Source organism: Heterodontus francisci, chromosome 7, assembly GCF_036365525.1.
Source record: "Heterodontus francisci isolate sHetFra1 chromosome 7, sHetFra1.hap1, whole genome shotgun sequence".
Classification (NCBI taxonomy): domain Eukaryota; kingdom Metazoa; phylum Chordata; class Chondrichthyes; order Heterodontiformes; family Heterodontidae; genus Heterodontus; species Heterodontus francisci.
The window spans coordinates 130,277,669-130,290,916 of record NC_090377.1 but is presented as its reverse complement, the minus strand read 5'-3'; the positions used below and the strand labels follow the sequence as shown (position 1 = coordinate 130,290,916).

The window sequence follows — 13,248 nt, the reverse complement described above, 5'->3', positions numbered from 1 at the left end:
TTGCCCCTAGTGTAGGTTGGTGGTAGGGAATATGAGATTACTGTAGGGTTAGTATAAATGGGTGGTTGTTGGTTGGCGCAGACTCGGTGTGCCGAAGGGCCTGTTTCAGTGCTGTATCTCTAAATATAAATAAAGAACCATTCATATAGGTTTTCTTGAGTTTAAACAAGAAAGACGTGAGTTTATTACTCTTAAAACTTTAAAACAGTTAAAATTACTAAAATACACTACGCATTCATATACACACAGTCACACAAGAGTCAGACACACACACACAAATAGATAACAGAGGGAAAACAGATTTGGTGGTTGCAATAGAGTCTGAAATAAATGGAATTCAAATAAGGTATATCAGTCCCAGAGTCCTCAGTTGAAATTGTAGTCCTGAAGTCCTCACTTGGCCACGTGCACGGTTGCGGGCTTGCTTCTCAGGGCTCTGGAAGGCAGAAGAGGGGGCTCCATTCTTGTCCTCTGGTTGTTGGCTGTGGTGGTCTGTAGGCTTGAGGCTTTACCAGTTGCAGCCGGGCCTTCTCTGGATTTTTACTGGAGAGAGAGAGCTGCTCGTTGGATGGCTTTTCAGTTATTACCTTCTGCTTTCTGTCTGACAGAGCTTACAGTCTTTTCAGAGCTGTACAAGCAGTCACATGACATTACCAAAACCTCTTTATGGTTTTGATGAGGTTTTTCTGGAATCTTCTGTGAGATTCAAGGATCTACCCCTCAAGTTGTCCAATCACACTTGGTAGGGGTTGGCTCTTTCAAAGTCAATGGATGTCGATGGCCCCTGATGACTGTGTTGATAAGGCCATTTCAGGTAATTTAATCAGAGAGTACCCCATTATTCTGGCTAGGTTGAGTCAGTGGTGTTGTCTCTAGTCTAATCTCTTGGTGTTTCAAATGTAAATTGCAGTGGCCATCTTGGCTGCCAGTCTACTTTTTTACAAAGGTTATTTGTAAGAATTTCCAGTAAAAATCTAAGGCAAAGTTCCAACCGATGAAATTAATATTTCCCATTTGGCATATAGGGTTTTCATGATACTTCACTAGTTAATGCCTCACAGGTAGGGTGATTCTACCTGGACAAATAGAAGCATATCTGTGCCCAGTATTCATATACTGCATAGTTTTAGCTGCTAAAATTCCAGTAATTCCACAGTGCATATTTTTGGGGCTAATTAACCTTGAATCTGGCAGCCCAAAAAAACAGCTACCGCCTTTGGCTGACTCATGAACCCCTCATGGGATAACACCAAGCTAGCCCTTAGGATCAAGGCGATGGTTTATAAGGCCTGTGTTCTCAGCACCTTGTTGTATGGCTGTGAAACATGGGCAACTTACAGCTACAAGGAAAAGAAGCTCAATAATTTACATCTTCGCTGTCTGCAGTGCATTATGAGTATATCTTGGCAGGACAAAATCACAAATGTGGCAGTCCTCTCAAAGGCAGAGCTCTCAAGTATGTTGGCACTAATCAAACAGAGGCAGCTTCGGTGGATTGGATACATCTGCAGGATGGAAGATGGTCGCATACCCAAGGACCTTCTGTATGGTGTGGTAGCCAGGGCCAGACGACCGTGGGGCATCCAAAGCTCTGCTTCAAGGATGCTTGCAAGTGTGACATGAAGGCCCTAAATGTCGACTATGTCATGCCAACGCTTTGTTGAATGATAATTTTCTTTAAGCCATTGACCGGAGGTCTGAATTTATTTAACAAAGTTTTAAAAAGAACAGATAAAAGATGACTTTGCTAACAGCTTAAGATGAACACCTAATTTGCAACACTGTATCCTACATTGCAAGGCCTGTGAGTAGGGAAATGAAATGTCTGCTCATCCCAGCAAGAACCAAGACCCAAAAAGGTTAGGAGAACTGCTTGTTCTTTTCTTTTATCAAGAAGAAATACAGCTAACTACTGTGCTTGAATCAAAGAGTGACTGTCATGTGACAAGCCCCTTCCCATCTGTGGTTTTAATCTTGTGTTTCTCTGCAGCAGCAAGGAGAAGCTTCTGGACTCCGACACGTGCAGACCCAAGTGGGGGTTCCTCTCTCTCTCTCTCTCTCTCTCTCTCTCCATTCCAGCTTGCAAGCTTCAAATCCTGCCTGTTGACTGACCACCTTTGCATACTCTGGCTACAATCAGGAACCCCATTGGAGGAAATCATCCGCATCGCTGTCTCCAAGAGACCCACTGAACCTGTCACACTTGGGAGTAACTAACTGGCAAAAGAGGGAAATGGTGACACATCCTGTGGACTGATGTATACTACCACGACAACCAGTTGCTACAGCAGTGTGGCAATATGCGCCAATGTCAAAAAGAACAACTCACAGCATCACTTGGCAACTTCACATGCCGCACTTGTGGCAGACTCTGCCTCTTAAGGATTAGCCTTCACAGCCATCAGTGAAGGTGCACCAAGAGAAGACACCCCACCTAAATGGATTGTTTGCTGCGGGTCCATCATTTTTCACAGATGGAAGGATGCCAACCAAACCTAATCTCTCTGGAGTCAGGTAAGTGTTCCAATGTAAAAGACTATGCACTCCATGTCAAAAAATTTAGAACTGAGGGCAGTAGAAATTTCATCACACAGAGTTGTGAGGCTTTGGAATCCACTCTTCCAGAGTTAGTGGTTAAGTCAGAAACTATGTTGACATGTAAGATTATTTCAGATAGGTGGATAAAGGAAAATGGGTTGAAAGGAAATGAGGACAGGGTGGGTAGATCCGATAACTATTTTCTTGAGTGAAGGGTAAACACTGACACAGACTGGGTGAGTCGAATGGTCTGTTTTTGTATATTCTGTACAAACATTTTTTTAAAACTATGGCGCAGTGGCTAGCACCACAGCCTCACAGCTCCAGTGACCCGTGTTTGGTTCTGGGTATTGCCTGTGCGGAGTTTGCAAGTTCTCCCTGTGACCGCGTGGGTTTCCTCCGGGTGCTCTGGTTTCCTCCCACATGCCAAAGACTTGGGGGTTGATAGGTAAATTGGCCATTGTAAAAATTGCCCCTAGTGTAGGTTGGAGAATTGAAGGAAGGTGGGGATGTGAGAGGGAAACTGGGTATAATGTAGAATTAGTATAAATGGGTGGTTGATGGTTGGTGTGGACTCGCTGGGCCGCAGGGCCTGTTTCGGTGCTGTATCACTCTATAACTCAAGTTCAACAGGACTGTAAAGCACTTTGGGGTGTTTAACTAGGTTAAAGGTGCTAAATAAATGCAAGTTGTTGTTTTTGAGTCATACTGGCTTTGAGTTAAAAAGTGGCATCTAAATGCTATTTGTTTCTATAATACTGTGAGTTTTCTCTTACTGCATCAGATTTTAATGTGACAGTTCCAGGGTGTTTTGAAATGAAAAGGATTCAGTCTTTTGTCAAAAATGTTCGGCAAAGTGCTATTTTCACTTGGGGTGGAGGAGAGCTATGGAGCACAGCTACTGTGCACAAGTGTTACAATGGCGGGTTTCCACCCAATATTCATCATTTTATTGCATGCTTGACAAAATATGGAGCAAATAATTTTACTATTGCATGCTCATTCTCTAAATTAGCCAACTATTTCCTCATCAGTATTGTTCAATAATATGTCTTTTACAGGAGTGAATCCATGGATAATGTCACTATAAAAGAAAAGAAGGTCCAGGCAACAGGGAAAGCCCCAAGAGATCTATTAACGGTAAGAGCATTTAAAGCTTTGGTTAGGGGCTATACGGGACATGCAGCACAGCAAGTTTAAAATTCTGAGTGCTAGCTTTTATTTGAAAGGTTGCCTGGGATACCATGTTGTTGAGTGCACAAATTAAAAAGAAACTGTAAAGAAAATTGCCACACATCTGCGCAGCTGTATAATTTAATCAGCTAATCCATCTAAATCTTCATATGGTCAACTGTTTAATTGAAACTAATTTCACATTGAGAAACTTGAAAAAGCTCCTGTTTATTTCCAATGTGCCTGTCAACTTCTGATTTCGCTGATTTCCCCCTTTCTAGCTCAGTGACAGAGCCAATTGTAATAATTTCATAATTACCCTAGCTGAGATTAGTTCGTTCAGTATAGAACAGAGATACAACTGGGATTTCCAGCTCTACATGATGAACAATGAGCTATTGGAGTTTCCACATGGAATGTTGCTCAAGACTGATTTTTAATTGAAAAGAAAGACTTGCTTTCACAACCAGTGAAGTACTTATGAAGTGTAGTCACTGTTTTAATGTAGGAAACATGGAAACCAATTTGCCTACAGCAAACTCCCATAAACAGCAATGTGATAATGAATGGATAATCTGCTTTTGAAATGTTAGGTGAGATAAATACTGGCGAGGGTATCTGCCTAATTCCCCTGCTCTTCTGCAATGTAGTGCCGTAGGATCTTTTACATTCAACTGAGAGGGCAGACGTGGCCTTGGTTTAACACCTCATCCAAAAGACAGCACCTCCAACAGCGCAACATTCCCTCAGTACTGCACTGCAGTGTCAGCCTTTATTTTTGTGCTCAAGTCCTGGAGTGGGACTTGAACCCACAATCTTCTAGGACTCAGAGGCAAGAGTACTGGCATGACTAAATTGTGTAAAAGAAAGAAAGACTTGCATTTAAAAAGCACCTTTCATCACCACAGGACATCTCAAAATACTTTACAGCCAATGAAGTGCTTTTTGAAATGTCAGTGTTGTAATGTAGGAAATGCAACAGCCAGGACGCACACAGCAAACTCCCACAGTGATGTGATAATGAACAGATAATCTGTTTTAGTGATGTTGATTGAGGGATAAATATTGGTCAGGACACCAGGGATAAAATGGTACCATGGGATTATTTACACCCACCCAAGCAAGCAGATGGGACCTCAGTTTAACATTACACCTGAAAGTTGGCACCTCAAACAGTACTGCACTAGAGCATCAGCCTCGATTTGCATTCAAGCCCTGAGTGGGACTTGAATGCAGAATCTTGTAAATCACAGGCAAGAGTACTACCAACTGAGCTACAGCTGATACATGTGTTAAGTATGGATATAAAACAGTACTATATCTTTACAAAATATCCTGTACAAACTTTTTTTCAATCTGTAGAGTTAAACTCCTAGCATAGTTAAAATGTTCAGTTAACAGGGATCACAAATTATTAATAATGCAAAGATAATGAATGGCCCCATTGCCAAGTGGGTAAGGGAGGTCATAGTTGTCACCTCTCCCTTTCTGAGTGAGCCACCAATGTTTTGATCTTCTGTTTTGTGTCACTTCTACTCTCCTCCTGATGCTTATTCTTTAAAATCTGGCTCTAGCATTTTCTCAGTTACCATTCTGTGCATGCACAGGAGCGATTGAGCATTGTGATGTTTTGATCAGTTTCTGATTTGCCATGGCAGCTTTGGTTGGACAATGGCAACTGTGGAACCAGAAATACATTTTCTCCTTTCTAACTTGTTCTCCTGCTAAATTCAAGATTTGAATTCAATCAGGCAATTCTGCATTTCTCAATTTTTTTCAATAAAATAAATTCATTATATTCTACGGGGATTAGCGGAGGCATGGGACTGATTAGATAGCTCCATGAAGAACCAGCATGGACTCGATGGGCCAAATGGATGCCTTCTGTGCCATACATGACTCTATGACTCTATGTATGGGTTTCTACTTTTTTCCTATTTATATATCAGAAAGCATGTCGTCACACAAAGAATAGTGGAAATCTGGAACTCTCTCCGCCAAAAGCTGTTGAGACTGAGGGTCAATTGAAAATATCAAAATTGATTGACAGATATTTGTTAGGTAAGTGTATTAAGTGTTATGGCACCAAGGCAGATAGATGGACTTAAGATACAGACCAGCCATGATCTAATTAAATAGAAGAACGGGCTCGAGGAGCCCACTCCTGCTCCTAACTTTATTACAACTTCTCTATCACTGTGATACACCAGGAAAATTAAATGTAAAGCTTATCCTAGTTGAAAGACATTTCAAAACACTTTAAAACGTAAGAGTTGCCCATTAGTTAAAGTACCAAAGTGTGATAAAATAAAGGAGCTTTAGTTGCTGTTCAAACTTAGCTATCTGCAGTTTTGTTGGTCTCAGCTCAGTTGCCTGTTTTGAGGTACTTTGTACATTCATGAGAAACGTTTGTATTGATAGTTTTCCATACTTTGCTAAATGTTCCTGCTTCTCGCCAGCTCATTGTGGACTAACAATTAACAGCAGGCAATCAGATTTGCCTGAAATTACAAGTCGTGGCTTACTTTGAAATTTAGTTTTGGTTCCTACTGTAACCAAATAGTTTAAATGTATATATCCAATCATATTACCAGATATTCAATAATCTGTTTACAGGTTTTAAAGCAAAAATCTTAGATATCATCAATACAGCAAACCGGTACAATAAATAATTGAGTTTATGTGTGAATCATACTTTAATCCTCAATGCTTATGTCAGAAAGAGTCATTATTATTAATATTATGCACTACTGTGAATAATTTACATGAGCCTGTATGACTTCTAGCTTACAGTAATGGAATTATTTTCTGAGAATTCAAAATAATAATTTAAAATTCTGTAAGGATAAATGGACTACTTAGTGATTTTCTAGCTTCACACTCAGCTTATTATGTCATTGTCACCTTCTGTTACAAACTTGGGTCTGCCATACATATTCTCTTATGTTCAGTGGTGCAGGTTACTTGCGTAAGCCAATTTTGTATTCTCTTATGTTCTGAAGTTAACTTGCACTGCACAACATCGACCTATAAAATGTAATCCAAGGGATGGAGCAATGTACTCCTTTTATCGTATGAATGGATACCTTAAAATCACACAAGCCCCATGTGCACTTTTCCAATCTTTCAATAAGCAGAACTGATGAGCTCTCTCGCAAGATGAGATCAAATACAAATCAGGAGGGTTATTTTGTGGAATGTATGTGACTGACCAAAAATAGCAAGTCCAGACTTTTTGCAACTTCTGCAATGCTTTTTGTGGTTGTGGCAGACAACAAAATCATATAGTGAATGGAATATTCACTTTCTGTTCGTTTGCGTCAGCTTTAGTTGGGAAATCTGGCCTTCTCTGCCTTAACATAGAAACATAGAAAAATAGGAGCAGGATAGGCTATTCGGCCCTTCGAGCTTGCACCGCCATTCAATACGATCACTGCTGATCATCCAAACTCAGTACCTTGTTCCCGCATTCTCCCCTTATCCCTTGATCCCTTTAGCTCTAAGAACTATATCTAACTATTTCTTGAATATATTTAATGATTTGGCCTCAACTGCTTTCTGTGGTAGAGAATTGCACAGGTTCACCACTCTCTGGGTGAAGAAATCCCTCCTCATCTCAGTCCTAAATGGCTTACCCCTTATCCTTAGACTGTGACCCCTGGTCCTGGACACCCCCACCCCCCACCTGCCATCGGGAACATCCTGCCTGCATCTAGTCTGTCCAGTCCTGTTACAATTTTGTAGGTTTCTATGAGATCCCCTTTCATTCTTCTAAACTCTAGCGAATACAAGCCTAATTGACCCAATCTCTCTTCATATGTCAGTCCTGCCATCCCAGGAATCAGATAAGGAGACCAAAACGGCACACAATACTCCAGATGTGGTCTCACCAAGGCCTTGTAAAATTGCAGCAAGACATCCTTGCTCCTGTACTCGAATCCTCTCGCTATGAAGGCCAACATACCATTTGCCTTCTTATCAACCTGCGGCACCTGCATGCTTACTTTCAGCGACTGGTGCACAAGAACACCCAGGTCTTGCGGCACCTCCCGCTCTCCCAATCTTTCGCTGTTCAGATAATAATCTGCCTTTCTGTTTTTGCCACCAACGTGGATAACCTCACATTTATCCACATTGTACTGCATCTGCCATGAAATTGCCAACTCACTCAACCTGTCCAAATCACACTGGAGCTTCTCTGCATCCTCCTCACAACTTCCACTCCCACTCAGCTTTGTGTCATCTGCAAATTTGGATGTATTACATTTATTTCCCTCATCTATATCATTAATATATATTGTGAATAGCTGGGGTCCTAGCTCTGATCCCTGCGGTACCCCACTAGTCACTGCCTGTCACTCGGAAAAAGACCCATTTATCCCTACTCTTTGTTTCCTGCCTGCCAACCAGTTCTCTATCCATATCAGTACCTTACCCCCAATCTCATGTGCTTTAATTTTGCACGCTAATCTCTTATGTGGGACCTTATCGAAAACCTTCTGAAAGTCCAACTACACCACATCCACTGGTTTCCCTTATCTATGCTACTAGTTACATCCTCAAAAGATTCCAGTAGATCTGTCAAGCATGATTTCCCTTTCGTAAATCCGTGACGACTTTGTCCGATCCTGTCATTGTTTTCCAAGTGCTCTGCTATTACATCTTTTATAATGGACTCTAGCATTTTCCCCACTACTGATGTCAGGCTAACCGGCCTATAATTCCCTGTTTTCTCTCTACCACCTTTTTCAAATAGTGGGGTTACATTAGCTACCCTCCAATCTGTTGGAACTGTTCCAGAGGCAATAGAATTTTGAAAAATGACCAGCAATGCATCTACTATTTCTAGGGCCATTTCCTTAAATACTCTGGGATGTAGATTATCAGGCCCTGGGGATTTATCAGCCTTCAATCCCATCAATTTCCCTAACAACATTTCCCTACTATACTGATTTCATATAGTTCCTGCTTCTCACCAGACCCTATGTTCCCCAACATTTCTGGGAGGTAATTTGTGTCCTCCTTTGTGAAGACAGAACCAAAGTTGGTATTTAATTAGTCTGCCATTTCTTTGTTCCCCATTATAAATTCCCCCGTTTCTAACTGTAAGGGACCCACATTTGTCTTCACTAATCTTTTTCTCTTCACTTGCCTATAGAAGCTTTTACAGTCAGTTTTTATGTTCTCTGCAAGCTTACTCTCATACTCTATTTTCCCCTTCTTAATTAATCCCTTTGTCCTCCTTTGCTGAATTCTAAAGTGCTCGCAATCCTCAGGTTTGCTGCTTGTTCTGGCCACTTTATATTTCTCCTCCTTGGACCTAATACTATCCCTAATTTCTTTTGTAAGCCACTGTTGAGCCACCCTTCCTGTTTTATTTTTGCGCCAGACAATTCCCATCTTGGCTAAAATCTGCCTTCTGAAAGCCTTTGTTAGACCTAGCTGACTCTGGACATGGGTTTTCCTCTATTATTGTCCACTCTAAACCTAGAAAACAGAATATTATTAGACTAACATGGCTGCTGCCCCTGATAATCTCAGATAAATTATAGGATCATACAGCACAGACAGAGGCCATTCAGCCTATCGTGACTGTGCTAAAAAGAGAATACATGTGGATTATCATTGAAATGTCCAAATTAACTTTTATTGTTTAAGCATGCTGGTTTGTACGAATCTTCTGATGAATCATATCTGCCAGTGCTGTTGTCCTGTGAATTTAATCCCTTGAAAGATAAATTTAGCTTTGAACTTATAACTTAGTAGAATCTTTAACATGTATTACACGAAAGATCCCTTGTGATGATATAGTCATAAATCCTGGAACATAAAACAATCTCATGGACCCATGGTTTCCACCCTAGGATTTTAAAAGAAATAGGTGAGGAAATTGTTAATCCATTAGTCATGATCCTCCAAAACTCTTTTGATTCATTACTTGTCCCCTTGGATTCTAAAACTGCCAGTGGCACTCCATTGTTTAAGAAAGGTAGGATAGATAAAGTACAAATTATAGGCTTATTAGTCTAACATCAGTTGTGGGAATGTTACTAGAAACCATTATTCAGAGTGATTCAGCATTTGGACAAATATGAATTGATCAGAGTGAGTAGGCATGGATTTATAAAAGATAAGTCACCTCTAACAAACCTAGTTGGATTTTTTGAAGAGATAACTAACATAGTCGATAAGGGGGTATATATGGATGTTATTTATATAAACTTCCAGAAGATTCTACATAAGAGACCAATCACAAAAATGAGACTGCATGAATTAGAGGCAACCAATTTGTATGGATAGGGAATCGGTTAGGAGGTAGGGAGACAGGGAATGGGGATATTGGGTAACTATTCAAATTGGCAGGATGTGACTAGTGGCATCCCCTAGGGATCTGTCCTGGGCTCTCAGTTTTTCATTATATTTAAATTAGTACTTGAATGAAGGAGTAGGCAGCTGTATATCTAAGTTTGCTGATGACACTAAGTTAGGTGGCACAGTAACTAGTGTAAGTGGGAGCAGAAAGTTGCAAAAGGATGTTGACAGATTAAATGAGTAGGAAAAACTGTGGCAGTTGGAGTTCAATATGGGGAAGTGTACGGTCATCTGCTTTGAACCTAAAAAAGCTAGATCAGAGTACTTTCCAATTGATGAGAAGCTAAAAATTGTGAAGAGAGATTTGGGAGTCCATTTACAGAAATCACTAAAAGATCGTGGACAAGTACAAAATATAATTAAAAATTCTAATGGATTGTTGGCCTTTCTCTCAAGAGGAATAGAATACCAAAGTGTGGAGGGTAAGTTACAGCTGTAGAGGTCTGCTCACACCCCATCTGGATTACTGAATTCCATTCTGGACATCGTACCTCAGGAAGGATATATTGGCTTTGGAAGGTATGCAGTGCAGATTCATCAGAATGATAAGGGGGCTGCAAGGGTTTATTATGAGGATAGATTGCCCAGATTAGGCTTGTATTTCCTTGAATGTAGAAGATGAAGGAATAATCTAGTTGAGATGTTTAAGATGATTGAAGAAGTTGATTGGGTAGATAGAAACTATTTCTTCTGGTAGGATAGCCCAGAACAAGGAGCAAAATCTTAAAATTAGTGGTAGGTTGTTCGGGATGTGATGTCGGGAAACATTTCTTCACAAAAAGTAGTCAAAATCTGGAACCCTCTCTCTCCAAAAAAGTTGTTCCTATGAATATATTATTGTCTTGCCTACTATGTAATAGCCCCAACAAACAATCTTATCTGTAGCACCTGTGGAAGAGTCTGTCACTCTAGAATTGGCCTTTATAGCCACTGCAGGTGCTGCTTCACAAACCACTGACCACCTTCAGCCGCTTACCCATTGTCTCCCGAGACAAGGAGGCCAAAGAAGAAGGTTTCAATCACCCTATAATTTACTTTTGAAAGATAATTTGTATAATCACTCACAATGGGCAAAAGGTCTTTCTAGCATTGAGCGTGGTGTCGGAATGTGGCAATGCTCTAAGTGCTATCGAACAGTCTTTCATATATTTTGTAATACCTTTTGTTTTCTGTAGTTTAGTATCATTCCACGCCTTGTGATGAATGGCATCAAATTCTGCTGTAAGGTATATTGGTCACTGAATTCCATTGACAGATATGTACCTCTTTAGCTTTTTCTGCTGAAAAGCCACCAAGCATTCCAAACCCTTCTTCCCTTTGTTTCAATTGCAGGTGTAAATCAATATCTCTGAACTCCTTGTGGAAGTATGTAGATACAACACACAGATATATTGAAAGCCCCTAATAGCTGTATCAAAAGCCTCTTTTGTGAAGTACAAAACTTGAATTTGTTTCACTTGAACTCCTAGTTGCTGTGGATTTGCTGTCACTGAGCTCATATCTACAATTGAGTCTCCAGGGACAGTAGGATATTAAAGGGACACCAAAAGATTCCAGTGGTACCACTTTGTCTTGCTGAACTCCGTCTTTTTGATGTCACTGAGCACTATCTGGGCCTTTCATTGGTGTCCCTGAGTTCCCTCCATGCTTCTATCTCCATTAATGATGAATTACACTAAATTTAGGCCAATACTTAGCCTTCAACCAAAGTAACTGAAAAAACCCCCCAGATTATCTGGTCACTATCTCATTGCTGGTTGGGGGAGCTTGCTGTGTATAAGTTAGCTACCATATTTTCCAACATTATATATTGCATTTCTAACACTTCAAAAGTGTTTAATTGGCTGTAAAGCACTTGGGGACATTCCGCAGTCATGAAAGGCGCTATATAAATGCAAGTCTTTCTCTCAAATTATTTACCTTTATACCAAACCACACATTTTGTTGCACTCCTAGTTCATTGAGTCTTGAACGTATTATTGCCAGTACCCATGGTGAAATTAGCAATCCATTCTCCAATTTGCACAATCATTTGAGGAAGTATATTCAGTGTTACTATGATAATCACACCACTGAGAGACAGGAGATTCATTACATTTTACACTTGGTCTCCATGTTATATCAATAAAATGCTCCCAAATCACATTAATATTTTATTTTCCTATTCATTATACAGAATCAGGATAGTAAGACTGACCAGGTTTAAATTTCCACAGGTTTCTTTTATCTCTTTTTCTATACTAGTGATGCCTTGCTGTGGATGTGACATTGGCATTAAAATTGGTGGCTCATTAGTGGAGAATGATTGGTTGTCTAAAAGCTAAAAAGGCCTGCACTGCATAAGTTAACAAGCAGCCATTAATGGAACTTTTCAGTACTCTGATGACAATAACCCTTGACTGTTAACACCATTTCAGGGGTTTATCCCTGTCAACCATCATGTGAAATGCATCAATTTAACAAGCAATCAGTTCTGTCTCAGGATGGTAAAATATGCATAAGCACTGAATGCATGAATTTCAGAGTTACTGTGTTTTGACACGGCATGCAACAGCCTGAGTATTTGAGCATCTTAAGGTTGCAGTGCCCTTTTTTAATTCACCTGATTGTAGGAATCTAAAAATGATTAAAAGTACAGAATACTTCTCAAAAATCTATGATCACAAGATATTTACAAACAGGAAAGGTATTTCATTCTTTCTCATACAGAATGACTCAACATTTCCACGCACCACCCCCACCCCCCGACCTGGCAACATCAAATAATTCCAGGGCTGTTGCCTCTACTGCTTTGTGGAAACTCATTCTCTGTAAGAAGTATTTAGATGAGCACTTGAAACGCCATAGCATACAAGGCTATGGGCCAAGTATTGAAAAATGGGACCAGAATAGATAGCTGCTTGATGGCTGGCACAGACACGATGGGCTGAAGGGCCTGTTTCTGTGCTGTATAACTCTATGACTCTGTATTGATCACTCTTTACAGGAAGCCTAAATTTGTGTTTTAAAAGTTTGAACCTGTCAGCTTTCTCAGTTTTCTAGATTTAGCTTTTCCATGCCCTGAGCTAAGGGGGGTTGGTTAGCTGAGTTGGCTAGTGTGTGATGAAAAAAGATGCTAACATTGTGGGTTCAATCCCCATACCAGCTGTGGTAGTTCATTGAGGC

At 40.3% G+C, this 13,248-nt stretch overlaps 1 protein-coding gene across 1 annotated transcript in view; it reads left to right on the top strand.

Annotated features, from left to right (window-relative positions):
• Positions 1-13,248, top strand: part of LOC137371789 (uncharacterized) — a 36,743-nt gene that overhangs the window by 15,349 nt on the left and 8,146 nt on the right. The window contains exon 3 of the mRNA XM_068034663.1: positions 3,600-3,678. Within this exon, the coding sequence (XP_067890764.1) occupies positions 3,600-3,678 (79 nt within the window). The remainder of the gene's footprint in view (positions 1-3,599; positions 3,679-13,248) is intronic.